The sequence below is a fragment of the Lontra canadensis genome, unplaced genomic scaffold (assembly GCF_010015895.1).
Source record: "Lontra canadensis isolate GAN:19392208 unplaced genomic scaffold, GSC_riverotter_1.0 scaffold11, whole genome shotgun sequence".
NCBI lineage: Eukaryota > Metazoa > Chordata > Mammalia > Carnivora > Mustelidae > Lontra > Lontra canadensis.
Genome location: NW_022631005.1, coordinates 4180594 through 4202691, shown reverse-complemented (window position 1 = coordinate 4202691; position 22098 = coordinate 4180594). Strand labels below are relative to the sequence as shown.

The 22098-nt window shown below is 37.4% G+C and overlaps 1 protein-coding gene across 2 annotated transcripts in view; it reads left to right on the top strand.

The window, feature by feature from the left end:
• SESTD1 (SEC14 and spectrin domain containing 1) overlaps positions 1-22098 on the top strand; it is a 94345-nt gene that overhangs the window by 5255 nt on the left and 66992 nt on the right. For both annotated transcript variants that reach the window (XM_032856026.1, XM_032856025.1), the window contains exon 3: positions 20215-20305. In XM_032856026.1, the coding sequence (XP_032711917.1) occupies positions 20215-20305 (91 nt within the window). The remainder of the gene's footprint in view (positions 1-20214; positions 20306-22098) is intronic.

Below are 22098 nucleotides of genomic sequence, written 5' to 3'. Positions count from 1 at the left end.
TTCAAAAAAAAAAAAAAAGAATGAGAATGAGGACAGATTTTTTTGTTTGTAAAATATATATAGAGGTGGTAAAAGGAACAAAACTCTCTTATATAATGCTCTTAAGCTCCAGCTAATGAATTTTAAACATTTTAGTCAGAACAGTTCTTTGTATTCTTCCCGTATTTGCATTATTGGCATAATAGATTATTTCATTTTAAGCCACTTTGCCGAGAACAGGGTTAAAACTATATTTTAGAACCACTGACTTTAATCATACCTGCTTCCAGTATTGGCCTGTAATTTAATGATTCTCTTGCTGATTGGTTTTTCTGTATTGGGGAAATAGATGTCTTCAAGTGAGAATTTTCAATTTTTTTTTTTTTTACTTTCTGGAAAGGAAAGTTAGCAGAACTGACAGTGTGTTAGTATTGAATAACCTTCAATAACTCTGAGCTGAATGCTGATTTGTATTATTCACCATTAAATAACAAACTGTTTCTAGGTAAATGATACCAGCTGGAGTACAGCTAACAAATTCTAAAAAAGTATGCATGATTCATAGATGGTTACATGTGGTTAGTGAACTTAGAGGCCATCTGAACCAACTGTCTTATTATGTAGACGAGGGAATTGAGACTCAGGTTAGAGTTACTTGCCCAGGATTACACAGCTAATTAGTAGTAGAGCTGGGACTAGAATCTATCATTGCTGACACCAATCCAGAGCTCTTAATATTTCAAATGAATAGAATTTAGTATAGTTGAATCTTAGGTGAGGTGAGGTTAGGTTCTGAAGTTGGAATGTACTATACAAATTACTGATAGTCAAAATTATCCATGAAAAATGCCTAAGTAAGGATTAGAGATTAGAGACTTACAAACTGTTTTTTCATGAACATGCTAGTTTTCCTAGCATGGACACTGGAGAAATGTGTCACTGAGGTTACGTTCCAGAAGACACATTCAGCTTGTGATAAAGTTTGTAATAAAAAAGTGCATGCTTACGGGGTGCCTGGGTGGCTCAGTTGGTTAAGTTTCCCTTTGGCTCAGGTCATGATCCCAGGGTCCTGGGCTCTGCTCAGCAGGGAATCTACTTTTCCCTCTACCCCTCCCCTCACTTATGTTCTCTCTCTCTCTCTCAAATAAATGAATAAAATCTTTAAAAAAATTAAAAAAAAAAAAGAAAATGCATGCTTGTATATTTGAGACTCACACTCAGCCCAGCAGGTTGCTCCTATTATAAGGGGCACTGGGTGACTGAGGCAGGCTAAGAGACCAATAGTTTCACTCACCTCTTTTGTCTGTTCATTCTGGGTGTATGAGCAGCAAGTACAATGGAGGGCAAAATAGTGTACGCTATTGAAATTATTTTTTTTTTAGATAAATATACATAATATGCTATTCCAGTGTAAATTATGAATCAGTTTCTGCATATCTACACATACCTGCCAGCTAATAGAGAAGATATGAATTGAAGCAAGATGAAAGAACTTATTTTAGCAAGGCAGAATAGATACCTGGATACTTTATTTTTGAAAATTGTTTTGCAAGGTTTTAGCCCTCAAATATTTGTTAATTTGAATTGTTAACCTTCTGTTTTCTTGCAGTAGCCTCCTATAACTTTGGTAGCTCTTTATATCAGTACTTTCTATTTCCTTAGAGCGCTGGAGTGTTTTTGAGCTCTTCTTTGCAACTCTGGAGAACAGTTTATTAGGTGTAACCTGAAAAACTGATTTTTCTCCTTCAAAATGTCTACCACTCAAAAGTGCATTTACTTTATTTTTTATTTTATTTATTTTTTTAGAGCAGGGATGGGGAGAGGGAGAGAGAGAGAAAGAATCTCAAACAGGCCCCACGCACAATGCAGAGCCCGACTCACGACTCAGATCATGACACCAGCTGAAATCAAGAGTTGGACACCTAACTGAATGAGCCACCCAGGTGCCCACCAAACTACTTTTCAATTATAATTGCCCCAGCATTTTATTGTGAAAAATTTCAAATGCACTGAGAAGGTTAATGGATTGTATAGTAAACACTATTATGCCCCTCACTTAGAAATTTCCAACCAAAATTGGACTTGATCACATATGTATTCATTTATCCATCTCTCTTTCCATCCCGGAACTGTTTTTAAGTTTACCCTGTTAGACTGTGCTCAGCCTCAAAAGTTGTTCATTTTAGTAGTATGTCTTCATTTTATTTGTGGGACCCTGCTGTGTCTCCCAGTCTTCTGCTGTTAAAGTTTGACACCTCCCAAGCTGTGACTGTCTCAGGACAGGTCCAGCAGTGATGCTTGTCTGGTCCCTTCCTTAGAGCACATGCCCCAAAGTGGTCTCTTTTTGCAATGAACACGTTAATATTTTGAAGGTAACTTTAGATTTTAAAAAGTTTTGTAAAAATGAAAAGAAACTATTCAGCTTCTTATCTATACTTCATGCATATTTTATTTGATACATATCTATTTTATTTTATTTTTAAAAAATATTTTATTTATTTGACAAAGAGATCACAAGTAGGTAGAGAGGCAGGCAGAGAGAGAGAGAGGGAGAAGCAGGCTCCCCTGCTGGACAGAGAGCTCGATGTGGGGCTCGATCTTAGGACCCTGGGATCATGACCTGAGCTGAAGGCAGAGGCTTTAACCCACGGAGCCACCCAGGCTCTCCGATATATATTTATTTTAAACAGGTAGCCCAGCACATTTGACAATGGAGGCATTTCCTGATTCTTTTTCACACAGATTGTCCCTAAGCTTGCTTTTATTTCAGATCCTTGATTAGGGGGCTTAGAAGAAAAGAGAGGATCAGGATACTTGTATCCTAACCTGAATACTAAGTTTAAGTTCAGGTAACGCTTTTAGATTGTTTTTTATATTTACTTCTGCTTGGTGTCATAGTAGTTTGTAGTCAAATTACAGTCTGTTAGCAGATTGTGAGGTCCTTAAATATTTGCAGAACAATGTTTTATTTATCTCCATATTCACAACGTCAATAAAAATGTTTTGAAGAGTCAGGTGTTCATTATATGCAAATTGAAGGAACCAACCAGACTTAACAACAAAGTCATAGAAATGACCTAACATACATTATGAAGGGGAGTAGAACCGCCGTGTTTAGTTCTGTAATTCTTTAAAATGGTAAAATTATTATTTGAATCCTATAACTCATTTTGCAACTGCTAATATTTTTTAAGTGTAATTGACATGCAGTGTTATATTAGTTGCAGGTTTGTAACATAATGATTTGAAAATTCTGTATTCAGTGCTATGATAAATGTGGTCACTACACAACGTTATTACAATATTATTGACTATATTCCTTCTGCTGTACTTTTTACCTCATGACATTTATTTTATAACTGGAAGTTTGTACCTCTTAATCTCCTTCACTTATTTAGCCTATATCCCCACCCACATCTTTCTGGCAACATTGGTTTGTTCTCTGTATTTAATAGTCTGGTTTTTTTTTTGTTGTTATTGTTATTGTTTGTTCTTTTTTTTTTATTCCACATAGAAGTTAATCATATGGCGTTTGTCATTCTTTTTTGAGTTATTTTACTTAGCATAATAACCTTTCCATGTTGTCCATGCATTGTTGTCAATCTGTGTTGTTGCAAATGGCAAGATTTCATCCTTTTTTTAATGGTTAAGTAATATTTAATTATATATATGTGTGTATACATACACACACACACCTTCTTTATCCATTCATCTATCACTGAACAGTGGGTTGTTTCCATATCTTGGCTCTTTTTTTTTTTTTTTTAAGATTTTATTTATTTATTTGACAGAGAACACAAGTAGAGAGAGAGAGAGAGAGAGAGAGGAGGAAGCAGGCTCCCCACCGAGCAGAAAGCCGGATGTGGGGCTCCATCCCAGGACCCTGAGATCATGACCTGAGCGGAAGGCAGAAGCTTAACCCACTAAGCCACTCAGCACCCCCCACCCCTTTTTAAAGACTTATTTATTTATTTATTTGACAGACAGAGATCACAAGTAGGCAGACAGAGAGAGAGAGAGAGAGGAAGCAGGCTCCCTGCTGAGCAGAGAGCCTGATGCGGGGCTTGATCCCAGGACCCCCGGGATCATGACCTGAGCTGAAGGCAGAGGCTTTAACCCACTGAGCCACCCAGGTGCCTCCATATCTTGGCACTTGTGTATAATACCGCAATAAACATAAGAGTGTATATATCTTTTTGAATTAGTATTTTTGTTTTCTTTGAGTAAATACCCCTTAGTAAATTACAGGACTGTATGGTATTTCTATTTTTAATTTTTTGAGGAACCTCCATACTGTTTTCCATAGTCCTGGTACCATTTTATGTTCTTATCAATAGACCATGAGGGTTCTCTTTTCTCTACATCTTTGTCAGTACTTGTTATTTCTTCTCTTTTTGATACTAATTATTCTTACTGGTGTGGAGTGTCTTCTCCTTGTGATTTTGATTTGCATTTTCCTATTAGTGATATTGAGTGACTTTTTTTTTTTTTTTAATTTATTTGACAGAGATCACAAGTAGGCAGCAGGCAGAGAGAGAGGAAGGGAAGCAGGCTCCCTGCTGAGCAGAGAGCCCGATGTGGGACTCGATCCCAGGATCCTGAGATCATGACCTGAGCCGAAGGCAGCGGCTTAACCCACTGAGCCACCCAGGCGCCCTGAGCGACTTTTTATGTGTGTATTAGTCATCTGTATCTCTTCTTTGGAAAAATGTCTTTTCAGGTCTTCTGCCCATTTTTAAAATCCTATTACTGTCTTTTGGTGTTGAGTTGTAGAAGTTCTTTATATATTTTAGATAGTAGCCCCTTATTGTGTATGTCACTTGCAAACAGCTTCTCCTAGGTTGCCTTTTTGTTTTGTTGATGATTCCTTTGCTGTGCAAAAGCATTTTATTTTTGTGTACTCCTGATAGTTTATTTTTGCTCTTGTTTCCCTGGCCCGAGAAGACATATCCATAAATACGTTGTTAAAGCCAATGTCCAAGAGATTACTGTCTGTGTTTTGTTTGGATTTTTATGGTTTCATTTCTCACATTTAGGTCTTTAATCCATTTTGACTTTATTTTTGTGTATGGTGTAAGAAAGTGGTCCAGTTTCATTCTTTTGCATGTAGCTCTCTAGTTTTCCCAAAACCATTTTTTGAAAAGACTCATTTCCACATTGTATGTATATTCTTGCCTCCTTTGTAAGAGATTAATTGACCATACAAGTGTGGGTTTAGTTCTGGGCTCTCTGTTCTGCTCTGCTAATCTTGTGTCTGTCCCTGTGCAAGGCCATACTGTTTTGATACTGTAGTATATCTTGAAATCTGGGATTGTGATACCTCCAGCTTTGTTGTTCTTTTTTTTTTTTTTTTAAATATTTTACTTATTTATTTGACAGAAAGAGGGAGAGAGATTACAAGTAGGTAGAGAGGCAGAGAGAGAGAGAGAGAGGTAAGCAGGCTTCTTGCTGAGCAGAAAGCCCGATGCGGAACTCGATCCCAGGACCCGAGCCAAAGGCAGAGGCCCAAACCACTGAGCCACCCAGGCGCCCTTTGTTGTTCTTTCTTAAAATTGATTTGGCTATTCAAGGGCATTTGTGGTTTCATATAAACTTTAGGATTATTTGTTCTAGTTCTGTGAAAAATTTTGATAGGGATTGAATTGAATCAGTATTGCTTTGGGTAGTGTGGACATTTTAACATTAATTCTTCCAGTCTGTGAACATGTTCTATCTTTCATTTGTTTGTGTTGTCTTCAGTTTCTTTCATCAGTCATAGTTTTCAGAGTATAGGATTTTATCTCCTTGGTTAAATTTATTCCTAGGTGTTTTATTCTTTTTGGTGCAATTGTAAATGAGATTGTTTTCTTTCTTTCTTTCTTTCTTTTTTTTTTTAAGATTTATTTGTTTATTTGAGGTATAGAGGGAGAAAGAGCGAAGGAGGAGTAGGGGTAGGGGCAGAAGCAGACTCCCCACTGAGCAGGGAGCCCAACTTGGGGCTTGATCCTGGGACTCTGGGACCATGACCTGAGCCCAAGGCAGATGCCCAACTGACTGAACCACCCAGGTGCTCCGAGATTTTTAAAATTTCTCTTTCTGCTATGTTGTTACTAGAGTATAGAAAAGCAACAGATTTCTTTAATTTTGTATCTTACAACTTTACTGATTTCATTTATTACTTTAAATAGTTTTTTGATGGCATCTTAAGAGTTTTCTGTGTATGTCATCTTCAGATAATGACAGGTGGCTAGGACTTCCAGTACTATGTTGAATAAAAGTGGTGAGAGTGGACCTCCTTGTCTTGTTCCTGATCTTAAAGGAAATGCTTTCCATTTTCACCATTGGGTATGATGTTAGCTGTGGGTTTTTCTTATATGGCCTTTATTGTGTTGAGGTATGTTCCTTCTAAACTCACTTTGTTGATATGTTTATCATGAACAGATGTTGTGTTTTGTTAGATGGTTTTCTGCATCCATTGACATAATCATGCAGTTTTTATCTTTTCTCTTGTTAATGTCATGGCATCACATTGATTGATTTGCAAATATCAGACCATCCTTTCAACCTTGGAATAAATCTTACTTGGTCAAGGTGAATGATCCCTTTAAAAAATGTGCTTTGCTTACCTTTTGTTGAGGATTTTTGCATCCATGTTCTTTAGGCATATGGCCTGTATTTTTCTTTTTCTGTGTTATCTTTGGTTTTGGTATCAGGATAATGTCGGCCTTATAGAATGAATTTGGAAGTTTTCCTTCCTCTTCTACTTTTTAGAATAAGCAATTTTTCTTATTCTATTCTAGAATAAGAATAGGTATTAATTCTTTAAATATTTGGTAGAATTTACCTGCAAAGCCATCTTGTCCTGGACTTTTGTTTGGGAGATTTTTGATTACTAGTTCAGTTTTGTTACTAGAAATCAGTCGGTCCAAATTTTCTATTTCTTCCTGATGCACTTTTAGAAGATTGTGTTTCTAGGATTTGATTCATTTCATCCAGGTTGTTTAATTTGTTGGCATATTTTTTATAGCATTATCTCCTAATTCTTTATATTTCTGTGGTATCAGTGTCCTTCATCCTTTCTGACTTTATTTGAATTCTGTTTTTTGTTGATTAGTTCAGCTAAAGGTTTATCAGTTTTGTCTTTTTAAAGAATCAACTCTTCATTTCTTTGAACTTTTCTAATTTTTTTATAGTCTCTATTTTATTTATCTCCACCCTCATCTTTATCATTTCCTTCCTTCTGACATTGGGTTTTGTTTTTTGTTCTTTTTCTAGTTCCTTTTGGTGTAAGATTAGATTGTTTATTTGAGATTTTTCATGTTTCTTGAGGTAGGTTTGTATCATTAAAAACTTCTGTTGCAGAACTGCTTTTGCTGCATCCCAAAGATTTTATACTCTTTGTTTTTGGTTTTGTATACATGTATTTTTTTTTTTTTTCTGGTTTCTTCATTGACCTGTTGGTTGTTTAGTGGCATGTTCGTCTTCCATTTTGTTTGTGTTTTTTCTAGTTCTTTTTCTTGTAATTGATTTCTAGTTTCATAGTGTTGTGATAGGAAAAGATGCTTTATATGATGTCAGTCTTCTTAAATTTACTGAGACTTTTTTTTTAAGATTTTATTTATTTATTTGTCAGAGAGAGGGAGGGAGTGAGTACAGGCAGACAGAGTGGCAGAGGGAGAAGCAGGCTCCCTGCAGAGCAAGGAGCCCGATTCGGAACTCGATCCCAGGACGCTGGGATCATGACCTGAGCCGAAGGCAGCTGCTTAACCAACTGAGCCACCCAGGCGTCCCTTAAATTTACTAAGACTTATGTTGTGACCTAACATGTTATCTATCCTGGAATGTTCCATGTGCATTTGAAGATATATTTATTCTGCTCTTTTTGGTTGGGTTGTTCTGTATTTACTTTTTGTATTTTTTAGGTCCATCTAGCCTAGTGTGTCATTCAAAGCCATTGTTTCCTTGTTAATAATTCTGTTCAGCTGATCTATCCACTGATGTAAGTGGGGTGTTAAAGTCCTCTACTATTATATCACTGTCAGTTTTTCCTTTTATGTCTATTAAAATTTGTTATATGTACTTAGGTGCTTTTATGTTGTGTGCCTAGATATTTACAATTGTTACATTCTCTTGTTTGGTGGATCCTTTTATCACTATGTAATGCCCAGTGTTTGTCTTTTGCTACAGTCTTCCTTTTAAAAGTCTGTTTTGTCTGATATAAGTATTGCTAGCCCAACATTTTTTCTTTTTTGCGTCCTTCTGCCTAGAGTATCTTTTTCCATCCCTTCACTTTCCTTCTGTGTGTTTCTTGGTTAGAAATAAGTCTTTTGTAGGCAGCTCTTTTTTTTTTTTTTTTTTAATCCATTCAGTCACCCCATGTCTTTTGATTGGAGCATTTAGTCAATTTATATTTAGAGTAATTTTTGATAGGTATGTACTTACTGCCATTTTGTTAATTGTTTTCTGGTTTTTGTAGTTCTTGTCTGTTCTTCTCCTGCTCTCTTATGACTTGATAGCTTTTTTTAGTGTTCTGTGTGGAATCCTTTCTCTTTATTTTTTTGTGTATCTATTATAGGTTTTTGATTTGTGGTTATTGTTAGATTTATGTGTAATATCCTATATGTATAGCAGTCTATGTCAATAGTTGCTTAAGTTGGAACACATTCTAAAAGCACTACATTTGGGGCACCTGGATGGCTCAGTTGTTAAGCATCTGCCTTGCCTCAGGTCATGATCCCAGGGTTCTGCAATCGAGCCCTGCATCGGGCTCCCTGCTCAGTGGGAAGCCTGCTTCTCCCTCACTTGCTTCCCCTGCTTGTGTTCCCTTTCTCGCTTTGTCTCTCTCAGTCAAATAAATAAAATCATAAAAAAAAATCACTAAATTTTTACTACCCCTCCATTTTATGTATATGTTTCATATTTTTTATCTTTTTATTTTGTGTATCCCTTGGAATTTTTTGGATATAATTGACTTTACTCCTTTTGTGCTTTAACCTTGATATTGGCTTTATAAGTAATTAATCTGTGTTTACTTTTACCTGTGAACTTTTCTCATAATTTTCTTCTAGTTATGTTCTCTTGTTTTCCACTAAAGAATGCCCTTTCACATTTCTCATAGGACTGTTTTGGTGGTGATGAACTCCTTTAAACTCCTGTTCGGGAACCTCTTTATCTTTCAATTCTAAGTGATGATCTTGCTAGGTAGGGTATTCTTGGTTGAAGGTTCTTGTTTGTTTGTTTTGTTTTGTTTTCTTTGAGCACTTGAAATATATCATGCCATTCCCTTCTGGACTGTGTAGCTACTAGTATTCTGTAAGATATATATTCTGTATGTTCAGAATTAAAAAAAAAATCTACCTATGGACATTTTTCTTCAGTGAAAATCTGACACGGAAGCCAAATTTATAAAACATATAGAAATGGAGGGCCATAGCCATTTCTGCTCATTATCATCTTCCCTTCTCAAACTCCACTTCCACTGCTGTGCCCCCCCTCACACTTTTAAGGAGCCTTCTTGGAGTGTATAGGACTCTGCGGAGCAATTAGAAGATAGTTTGAATATGAATCTAACACCCTTAATTGATCATTGATTTGTCTTCTTAGACTTTGGAAGTTTCAGTATAGTCTGTAAGAGTATGGGAAGGCGTTCCTCTTTTTTTTTTTTTAATGAGACTTGTAGGACCAAGGAAGTTTGAGCCACAGCACCTTCCTTTTTCCTCCTTAAGAAATGTACTTTTAGCAAATGGGGTTATAATTGCCTTGACCTTAGAGTTACTTCAAAACACTGTGGTTAAGTGCTTTGAACATGCTTTTTGTTTTGTTTTAATTTTTAGATTTTTTAAATTTTTTATAGAGGGAGAGCAAGCAAGCATGGGATGGGGAGGGGTCGAGGGAGAGAGAATCTTCAGAAGACTCCACATGCAGCATAGAATCTGACACAGGTCTCAATCTCAAGATCTCTGACCCTGAGATCTTGACCTGGACTGAAATCAAGAGTAGGGCATTTAACTGACTGAGCCACCCTGGCTCTCCTGAGCATTCTTTATGCTCTTGATGAGTAGTGTTGTTGTTTTTAATAATCATCTCACTTCATACAACACATATGTATTGAAAATTTATAATGCGCAATTTCAAAACCAGTCCAATACTAGACTACTAAGCCAGTATTTGCTTTATTTGTCATGTAGTTTTTATTTTTCTCTACTTTCTCTTTCCTTTTCATATATGCTTCAGTTCACATCAAGGGATGACTGAGTTGTCAAGCTAGACTAGTACAATAGCCAAGCTAACTTCTCTGTCCCTATTCTCTTTCCACTTTGTGCACAAAAACAGGATTAATTTCACTGATGCGATAGTTTCCTCCTTCCCAGTTTTCTCTGACCTCCTCTTTTTCTTACTGCACAGTGAATTCAGTTCAGTAGCCACTTATTTTGTATGCCTTGCATTGTGAAGGCAGGAAAGACTAGGTCTTTGCTCTCAAAAGCAGTCTTTCAGCCTTCTTAAATGCTGTGCCAAGACCTTATATGATTCGACTCATCTTTTCAGTTAATATTTCTTAAACACTTATTATGCAAAGCACTTAGTTTTAAGTATTGTATTAACTCAGTTTTCAAAATAATAAGATAGTATTATTATTTCTGTTTCATAGATGAAAAAGGGCAGAGAAATTAAGAAACTTTATCAAATTAGTATTTGGTGCCTTTGATCATATTCTTTATGTTCTATATTCTTTATGTCCTTTAATACATCCTCCTTTGACATTAAATTTTATTAGCTTCTTTATGTAGATCTCTTCCAGATTCTGCTGTTATCCACACTTATAGTCCTTGCTGCTTCTGATTCTTTAGGAGTTAAGTAAGCCATGATATGTTTAATGATGATTCTTAAGTATTTATTTATTTATTTGTAAAGATTTTATTAATTTGAGGTAGCAAGAGAGAGAACATGAGCAGGGGCAGAGGGAGAGGGAGAAGCAGGCTCCCTGCTGAGCAGGGAACCCAATGTGGGGTACAATCCCAGGACCCTGGGATCATGACCTGAGCCAAAGGCAGATGCTTAACTGATTGAGCCACCCAGGTGCCCAAATTTTTATTTTATTTTTACATTTATTATTTGTCTTTTTTTTTTAAATTTCAAAAGCATATATTGTTTCCCTAGTAACATTAAATAATGTAATGTCAATGAATATAGAGTAGACACTAAGGGATTCTGAGCTCCTTGAGGGGAGAAATTCTATCTTATAATTTGTATTTTTCATAAGTCAGTGTAGTACCTCATTCTTAGTCAGTGGTCAGTATGGCTTATGGGTACTTTTTATTTTATTTTACTAGTTCGGTTTCTCAAGTGTGGGCTGATTGGACCTAGTAACTGACCATTCTCAGCACATCTTACATTGTTGGAAAATCAAATAAGCATACTGAAGTTGGTGGCTCAGTAGAAACTATTTTGATGGATAAGAAGATTTTCTAGGATGGTCTTGCTTTCCTTTTTAGGACTTTAAATTCAAATGGACCTGAGGATTTACTTATGGATGATTGGGAGGCATATGTGAAAAGAATATCTTATATTTAAGGAAATAACAGATAACATTAAGTCATTTAATTCTCATAACAAACTTATGATGAATATAGTCATCATTATCCCTGTCTTGTGTATGAGGGATCTGAGACATAGAAAGAGTGGGCAATTTTAGGTATCTTGACCAAGAGCATGTGGTAAATCAGGGGTAAAAGGGGTATTTGAACCTGGCAGTTTGGCTGCTAGCCTGTGTTCCTAATTACTGCCCTACAGCCACCTCTGCTGTAATCATAGTGCAGTACCTATTGATAAGTGTCAGTATTTAGTCACATTTAATCTAGATCTATCACAGTTGATAATTAACAAATGAAATAATACAGTATTATAAAAGAAATATTGAAAACATTTTTGTCTTAACATTTTCTTTCAACAGTATATTCAGTGTATACAGGCGAATCTTGGAGATAATTGCAGGTTCAAGTCTAGACCACTGCAGTGAATGAATATGACAGAAAAGCATTATTTGCATTTACTTCCTCCACTGAAGTCTTGAATCCCTAAGTCATTCATGAGGGTTGGAATCAACTTCTTCCAAACTTTTGTTAATGTTGATATTTTAACCTCTTCCCATCAATCAATGAATGTTCTTTAATAGGATCTAGAATGGTGAATCTTTTCCAGAAGGCTTTCAGTTTACTTTGCCCAGATCCATTAAAGGAATCACTATCTCTGGCAGCTATGGATTAATGAAATATTCTCAAATAATAAAACTTGAAAGTCAGAGTTACTCCTTGGTCCATAGGCTGGAGAATGGATGTCATGTTAGCAAGCATGAAAATAACATTAATCTCATTGTACATCTCCATCAGAGCTCTTCGGTGATCAGAAGGATTGTCAACGAACAGTAATACTTTAAAAGGTATTTTCCTGAGCGGTAGGTTTCTACAGTGAGCTTAAACCCTTTCAGTAAACCATGTTATAAACAGATGTATTTTAATCCAGAGTTTGTTTCATTTATAGAGCACAGGAATTGTAGATTTAGCATAATTCCTTTTTTTTTTTTAAAGATTTTATTTATAATTTTTTAACAGACAGAGAACACAAGTAGTCAGAGGCAGGTTGTGGGTGGGGAGCAGACCCCGTGCTGAGCAGAGAGCCCAGTGCGGGGTTCGATCCCAGGATCCTGAGATCATGACCTGAGCTGAAGGCAGAGGCTTAACACATTGAGCCACCCAGGCACCCTGGCATAATTCCTTTTTATTTTTTAATTTTTGCAAGTAGTCTCTATGCCCAGTGGGGCTTGAACTCACGACCCTGAGATCAAGACTTGAGCTGATATCAAGTCTAACTGACTAATTGATTAACTGAGCCACCCAGGTGCCCTAGGATTGACAGAATGGTAAATGAGCATTGGCTTCAATTTAGTCACCAGCTGCATCAGCCTCTGAAAGAGTCAGTCTGTCCTTTGAATTTTTTTTTTTTTTTTTTAAGATTTATTTAATTATTTTAGAGCGGGAGAGTGCACATGAGAGAGCATGCCCTGGGGTGGTTGGGGGCAGAGGGAGAGGGAAAGAGTCTTGAGCAGATTCTGTGCTGATTATGGAGCCAGACATGAGGCTCAGTCTCAGGACCCTGAGTTCACAAACTGAGCCAAAGCCAAGAGTCAGACACTTACCTGACTATGCTACCCAGGTGCCCCTGTCCTTTGAAGCCACATTGACTTCTCCTCTCTAGCTGTACAAGTGCTAGATGGCATCTTTTTCCAGTAGAAGGCTATTTGTCTACATGGAAAATCTTTTGTAGAGTGTAGCCACTTCCATTAATGATCCTAGCTAGATATTTTGGTGGAGAACTTCCTGCAGTTTCTATATCAGCACTTGCAACTTTACCTTGTACTTTTACAATACAGAGATGGCTTCTGTGATTAAACCTCATGAACCAACCTCTGCTAGCTTCAGACTTTATCCTGCAGCTTCCTCACCTCTCTCAGCCTTCCTAGAATTGAAGAAAATTAGGGGCTTACCCTGGATTAGGCTTTGACTTAAGGGAATGTTGTGGCTGGTTTGGTTTTCTATCCAGACCACTCAAACTCTCTCCATATCAGTAACAAGAATGTTTTGCTTTCTTATTATTCATTTGAGGTGGTATGGTGGGAGTAGCACTTTTAATTTCCTTCCATAAATATTTTTTGTATTTATAACTTGGCTGACAGGTGCAGGAGACCTAGCTTTTATTTAGCCTGTGTTATTTTTAGCCTATAGCTCATGCCTTCCTCACTAAGCTTAATCATATTTAGCTTTTGTTTCAAAGTAAAAGACATGAGACTTGTCACTTCACTTAAACACTTAGAAGCCACTGAAGGGTAATTAATTAGACTAATTTCAGTATTATTGTGTCTCAGAGACTAGGGAGGCCCAAGGAGAGGGAGAGACAGGGGAACAACCAGTAGATAGAAACAGAACACGCAACACTTAGTAAATTCTCCATTTTACAAGGGTATGGTTTTTGGCACCCCAAAACAATGACAGTAGGAACAGCAAAGATCACAGATCACCATAACAAATATAATAATTTGAAGTTTGAAATATTACGGGAATTACTAAAATACGACACAGAGACATAAAGCGAGCAAAAGCTGTTGGAAAAATGGCACCTGTAGAGTTGACGGATGCAGGGTTGCCACAAACCTTTAATTTGTAAAAAATGTAGTATCTCTGAAGTGCAGTAAAGCAAAGTACAATAAAAATAAAATACCTGGGGGGCGCCTGGGTGGCTCAGTGGGTTCAGCCTCTGCCTTCAGCTCAGGTCATGACCTCAGGGTCCTGGGATCAAGCCCCACATTGGGCTCTCTGCTCAGCAGAGCCACACATGCCATCTTCCCTCTCCCTCTGCCTGCCTCTCTGCCTACTTGTGATCTCTCTATCAAATAAATTCTTTAAAAAATAAAATATAAAATAAAGTAAAATACCTGGGGCGACTGGGTGGCTCAGTTGGTTAAGTGACTGCCTTCAGCTCAGGTCATGATCCTGGGGTTCCCAGGATTGAGTCTCAAATCTGGCTCCCTGCTTAGCAGGGAGTCTCCTTCTCCCTCTGACCATGCTCTCTCTCTCTCTCTCTTTTTCTCATTCTCTCTCTTAAATAAATAAATAAAATCTTAAATCTCTCTCAAGTAAATAAAGTCCTAACAAAAAAAAGAATGTGGAAAAACAATTAAAAAAAATAAAATACCTGTATTTAAAAATCAGTATTTTTCTAGTGTAAAGGGAACTTGTTGATCATCTAATTGTAGAATCATGGAACCTCATTAGGGTTGGAAAGTACCTTAACAATCATCTAGACTACCACCTTTTCTATTCTTAAATCTTTTGTAGAAATACTGCCAAGTACTTGCCCAGATTAATCTTTATCAGATTACTATTGATTCTGTAGTGATTCAAAATCTATAAAATTTACCTTTCCATTTTTTTCAAGTTTTGATTTTTTTAAAAATTCAAACTTGGATCTTAAGGTCAGTTCTTCCTAATTGTAGAAAAACTCATTTGTGTTACAGAATAAAGATCAGAATGCAGAGGTTTAATGATTTACCAAAAATCACATAGGTGTTAAGATCATAAGTCTTCAAGTCACTCAGTAAATATGTAAGACCCTAAAATAAGCTTCTCATTGTTCTAGATGCTAAGAAAATGGGTGAACAAAGGAGACCCAGTCCCACCCTTATTATGGGCCTTATATGTGATGATCCAATGAATATTACAAATAAATTCACAATATATTGGATGTTCATAAATGCTATGAAAACAAAGCATGAAAAGAAGAGAAGATGGCATGTGTGGCAATATTTTATAAAATGATAGGATAATGTTTTAGCAGAGATGATGGGAGTGAGGGACAAGCTGTACAGGTATCTAATGGAAGAGCATTTAAGAAAGAACATTTATGACAGAGTTAGTGCAAAGACCCTGAGGCAGAACAGGATCAGCACAATGTGGGATCAAAAAGGAGGTGGTATGGTGGGAGCAGTTAGAGAGGTTCAGAGTTTTAGAACTGTGGTCAGATGAGAAAAGCTAGAATCAGATCATAGAGGACGTTGTAGGCCATGGTAAAGGCTTCAGTTCTGAAGAAGGAAAGCCATTACTGCTTTCTGACTAGGGAGTGATGTGTAGTGCACCCTCTAACATCTTTGAAGGCTGTTTGTGTTTAAAGCACTGTGCTAAAAGCTGCCAGGGTATCAGTAAGAGAATACCCTTGCTTTCTGGAAGCATGTTATCTAATGAAGATAAATTGTAAATAAGTAATTACAATAAAAGCACAAGTGAAATTAGTTGCCATAATATAAATGTAAGCAGAGCTGTATGAGTGAAAAAGAAGGAACCCTTAATTGTAATCACAGAAATTAGTGAGGAGCTACTGGACCCGAGAAATCAATTGACCGTCTGTTTCTAATCAAAGTGAGTAGGCTTGTTAAGGAGCCTCTCCTCTTAACCGAAGTTTTAACTCAGCCACCTCACCCTCAAAAAGCTCTAATGGGAGAAGAACAAGGAGATAGTGTTAAGAGATTTCTTTGTCATTGTTCTTTTTTTTTTTTAATATTTTATTTATTTAACACAGAGAGATCACAAGTAGGCAGAGAGAGAGGCGGAAGCAGGCTCCCTGCTGAGCAGAGAGCCGGATGTGGGGCTCCATCCCAGGACCCTGAGATCATGACCTGAGCTGAAGGCAGAGGTTTAACCCACTGAGCCACCCATGTTAAAAGCAGTAAGAGTTTATTAATACTAGTACTGCAGCTCCTCTGACATACCCTTTTATAAAGGACAGAACATGCTTCTGAAGTATGTTAAAAAACACTTGAAACTATCACTTCACTTGTAGGAATGAAGAAAAGAAAAAGAAAAACAATCCTTTCATGTATTTGAAACATCACTTGGTTTTGCAGTTTTCAAATAGTGTCTTTCAGTTGTATGAATTTTCATTATATTAGCAAAATGTGAGAAAATTATGATTAAGTCTATTTTTAAGTATCCTAAGAAATTAAATTTAGAGTACTTTATGCCCTTAAGATCACTGCAGATGATATTTGCAAGTGTCAATATTTTTTCTCTTACTATACGGATTAGAGTGTGCTTTGAAATAAAAATGTTATTCGTGTAAAACTTCTCTAACAAAATGGTCATGTAACCTACATCTCTTCAGAAGCACATGCCAGTTGAGAAGAAATTACCACATTATAAGGATGGCACACTTCTCTTGGCTGTAGTACCAACAAGGGAAGGCCTCCTACTGGACAACTCTGTGTCTTATCTCTCCTGCTTGCAGATTTCCATAAGGCATTGGTAGAGACCCTGAGTTGCATTTACTTTTCTGAAGACCGCTCAATAGCCAGCTGCCTTATCAAGGTCGGTCTCTTTTGGTGAAGTATCCTTACCTAAGTTACTTGGATCCTATTTGAGTTATAGTGGTTTTCCTAGATGGCTTGTTGGTGGAACTCTAAGAATTTCCTCCTTACTTGATCCTACAACTAGCAATTAGATGTCAGATTTGCTTCCCCAACCAAGTTTTTTATATGTTTTTGCTAATCCAAAGTGATTACTGTATTGCATCACATTCCCCCCCGCCAAAGAATACTTAGTGAGTCATTTATTTTAAAATGCAAAATCCAAAAATGGAGTACTTCACCATTTTTTTTATTGAGTTGTAATTCACATACCTTAAACATCAGCCTTTTAAAGTATACAATTTAGTGTTTTTCAGTGTATTGGCAAGGTTGTGTGACCATTACACACACTCATTCATTGGCCCGAAAAGAAATGCTGCACCATTAGCAGTCACTCCCCATTCTCTCCTCCTCCTAGCCCTTGGCAGCTACTGATCTGCTTTCTGTCTCTGTATATTTGTTTATTCTGAACATTTCATATAAATGGAATTGTACAATATGTGGGTTTTGGTTTCTGGCTGCTTTCACTTAGCTTGATGTTTTCAAGGTTTATCCATGTTGTAGCATGTATCAGTACTTAATCCCCCCCCCTTTTTTTTTTTTTTAAGATTTTATTTGAGAAAGAGAGAGCACCAGCACAGGGGGAGGAAGAGGGGGAGAAGTAGACTCTGTCTGAAATAAAAATGTGTTACCGTGTAAAACTTCTTTAACAAAATGGTCATGTAACCTGTATTTCTGAGAAGCACATGCCAACTGAGAAGAAAGTACCACAGGACATCTCAGGATCCAGTCCCAGGATCCTGAGATGGCCTGAGCTGAAGACTTAACTGATTGAGCCACCTAGGTGCCCCAGTACTTCATTCATTTTTATAGTGGATAATACTCTGTTATATAGATTACCATGTTTTGTTTTTCTGTTCATCACTCTTGGACATTTGATTCTACTTTTGGCTGTTAGGAATTACGCTGCTGTGAACACTTGTGTGCATGTTTTTTGTACAGACATATATTTCAGTTTATCTTTTGAACCGTTGCTTGTTCTTTGGAAGCTCAGCTTCTGTCCCTGCCTACAGAGGCCCCTGTTCTTTTTTTTTTTTTTTTTTAAAGATTTTATTTATTTATTTGACAGATCACAAGTAGGCAGAGAGGCAGGCAGAGAGAGAGAGAGGAGGAAGCAGGCTCCCTGCTGAGCAGAGAGCCCGATGCGGGGCTCGATCCCAGAACCCTGAGATCATGACCTGAGCCGAAGGCAGAGGCTTAACCCACTGAGCCACCCAGGTGCCCCAAGCCCCTGTTCTTATAAATCTTTAGCAGTAACATCCTCATACTTCTAACCTTACTGTTGCTTGGTAGATTTAGACATTACTTCTCTAAGAAACCTCTTGAGTCTAATGTGAAAACTTGGAGGAAGTAAGGCAGGATTAGTAAAATCCCCTGGATTGCTGGATTTAAATCTTAGGAAAGGATTTGCCAATTACCTTTTCTATAATGTATGTGATTGATAGGACTTTGAGTGTGGAGAGGTTTCACTACCAAATCCTTGCTCTGCTAAGCAAAACTGCAGTTTCTTCCACTATTGGAGAGAGAGCAGTTGAGATCCTCGCACTGAATTCATTTTATAAGTAAAAAAATAATAATCATGAAGTAGCTATGGGGTTTGGAGTTTTTTAGTGTAGTTGTATTTTACTAGGGTAGGCTTCTGAGAAGTTTTTAGATATTACTGGAATAATTGAATGTAATATATAGCAGTAACATATTCTAACACTCAAGAGAATATTTTGCTGGTCAAGTAATTGAGAATGCAAAGGTGAAGGGGGTGTATGTTCAGACATGGTGTAGTCAAGTTTTCAACTACTATGTAGACCAGATACTACCTCATTTATCGTGGCCGGAGCGACAAATCGACCAGGAACGTGAGGGTAAGAGGATGAAGAAAAGAACTCGAGAAGCAGAGAGGTGGGGGCGGGAGGAGCACTGAGGAGTATGTCCAACAGTGCTAAGTTTATTCAAAGCATTAAGGCCATATATATAGTGATATTACAATAGGAGAAGCAATACACCTGTGTCTAGTTAAACAACCACGATTTCCCATAATAAGTTTCACAATTGACTATAAGCAGACCTCGTGATGCCAAACGGCTGATGCCAGTACAATTGTTCTGTATTGATACAGCAAACCTGAAAGTAATTTATGGGCTGTACTAGGGCAGCAAGGACCAGCCGTGAACTTACGACCCCAACCGAATTGTTCTCATTTGTTTAGCAAGCCTGTGGGAAGTCACGTAGGTGAGCGCACAACACATAGCACAGACCCTTTCTCAGTGCGACTCAACTTTTCCCGTCCTAAACCTTTTGTTAGGTTATTTGGGCTTTAAAGGAGGCACAAGTCAGGGCCTGGTTTGGTCCTTGTCTCAAGCCTTATTGCGGCCTCCCACACTCATTTCATTAAATTTTCCCAAAAGAACACCAAAAAATCCATTTCCAGTGGTTTAATAATAGCTTACTCTATTTTCAGCCCCCACTTTTAAAGATTTTATTTATTTATTTGACAGAGATCACAAGTAGGCAGAGAGGCAGAGAGAGAGAGAGAAGCAGGTTCCCTGCTGAGTAGGGAGCCGGATGTGAGGCTCGATCCCAGGACCCTGGGATCATGACCTGAGCCAAAGGCAGAGGCTTAACGCACTGAACCAGCCAGGCGCCCCCCGCCCTTTTTAAAATTATTTATTTATTTATTTGAGAGGGAGTGAAAGCGAGAGAGATTATGGAGGGAGAGGGAGAAGCAGACTCACTGTTGTGCAGAGAGCCCGATGTGGGGCTTGATGGCATCCTGCCCTGAGTGGAAGGCAGCTGCCTAACCATCTGAGCCACCCAGGTGCCCCTATTTTCTACCTGTTTTAAACTATCACTTTTACTTCTGGCAGGAAGGAGAGGCAAGAAGTGTGTATGCACTTGGTAGTCATTAGTTAAATACTTCACTAGGATCCCATTTTATAAATGAAAAAATTGAAAGGCTCTTGAGACTGAATGTTGTTCTGATTTCTTCTCTTTTTAGGACATTTTCCCTGTACTTTTAGAGTAATTTTCTTGCCAAATTAGTTTGTAAATTGTCAGTCTTTCCTAAAAGGAGAAAACTCAAATTGCTTGAAAAACTGAAAGGATACTCTGAGAATTTTATTAAAGACAGTGTAAACCAAACCAAGTGAGATTAATTCTGTGCCATATATGATTAAGCTATAGACTTTATCTGGGATTATAAAGTATGAAGCCTGTTTTAATACTTTGTAATTTTGTTTGTTTGTTTGTTTCAGTGAAAAGTGTAAGGCTAGAGGATTTACCGTGATTGTGGATGGCAGAAAATCACAGTGGAATGTGGTGAAAACAGTAGTCTTAATGCTACAGGTAATTTTATTTTTGACTATTAGGAAATGGTTTTATTTTATAGCAGCAGATAAAGTGATAATGGCAAATGCATTTCATTTATTTCACTGTGCCCAACCTTCTCAGCAGTGACTGAGTTCTGAAATGCACACTACTGGATTTTTAAAATTCATTTCTGAGAGGTTTGATTTGAATAGTAAAATAAATTTGAGACCTATTCTAAAGATTTGTAAATGATAAAAAATAGTATGTTGTGTTTAAATAATTTAGTAAGTAGGCCAGTGAGTCCAAAAGTGTAAGATATTGTCAGACTTACCTGGGAGTTTCTGTGTGCTGTGATATCTACATTGTCCCCTGTCTCCTCCATTCTGATACTGTAGGTGGCAGCAGGACTGGGTAAGTCTAGTCTGGAAGAGCTTCTCATGTGGTTCTGAGCAGTCTTTTCCTTCTGTTCCGTACTTTCCTCTAAAGAGTACCAGGATTTGTGGTACTTCCTGGAAGAAATGTACTTGACAGCTGTGTCCTTGGGAACTTGAGCAGCCCACAAATCAGCATTTAATAAACAGCTGCAGTTGCAAAGTCTTTGGTCTGATACTAGTTTTTGTATTTCCTTGTGTTCCTCACAGGAAGATTTCACGATGTTTGCTTGAACTAGGTACCTACCTACCTAGTAAACATTCTTTGCTTTATTATTAGGTTATTGAGGATGTTGTGATCTGAAATGGAAAAATAAACCATTTGAGTGATTTAAAGGTGGCAGATTGCTCTAATGTATCTGTGTTTCCTTAGAAAGTCTTCAAGAGTGTAGAAATTAAGTGAGTTAAATAAAAGAGATTATCTAATTTAGATGAAAGAAAGTGAAAAGGAACACTAACTTAGTGATAGCTCAGAGATAAATATAATGAAGGGATTTGATGGCAGGTCAGTTTGGGGAAAATAGAAGTTGACAGTTATATGGGATAGTGAATATTCAGTTAGGGAAATATCAGTGACATTGAAAGAAAGATCAAGTATTTTAAATGAATTGAGAAATAATTAGTAACTGCTTTTGGGTTCTGTGGAAAGAAGTATAATTTCAAATTTTATTTCATTTTCATTTTTTTTAAAGATTTTATTTATTTATTTGAGAGGGAGAGAGGAAGAGCACAAACAGGAGTGGCAGAGGGAGAGGGAGAAGGAGGCTTCCTGCTGAGCAGGGAATCCTCTGCTGACTCCATCCTAGGACCCTGAGATCATGATCCAAGCTGAAGCCAGATACTTAACTGACTGAGCCACCCAGGTGCTCCATAATTTAGAATTTTAAATGATAACTAAGAAGAATGGCTCTTTTTTTTTTTTTTAAATATTTTATTTATTTATTTGACAGACAGAGATCACAAGTAGGCAGAGAGGCAGGCAGAGAGAGAGGAGGAAGCAGGCTCCCCGCAGAGCAGAGAGCCCGATGCGGGGCTTGATCCCAGGACCCTGGGATCATGACCTGAGCCGAAGGCAGAGGCTTTAACCCACTGAGCCACCCAGGTGCCCCAGAAGAATGGTTCTTAATGTTTTATTTTTTATTTGGGATTAGAAAAAAGGGATTTTGGGGGGTGGGAACTAGTAATTTCAGTGCTCAGTATGGTTCGGGTAGTGTACTAAACTTTCTATAAATTAATCACATTTAACTTTATCCTCACTACCTTGGGAGGCAGGTTCTATTATCCCAAAGATCAGCTGAGGCTCAGAGTTTTTATTTTATTTTATTTTATTTCATTTCATTTCACTTATTAAAAAGATTTTATTTATTTATTTGAGAGAGAGAAAGCATGAGCAGAGGA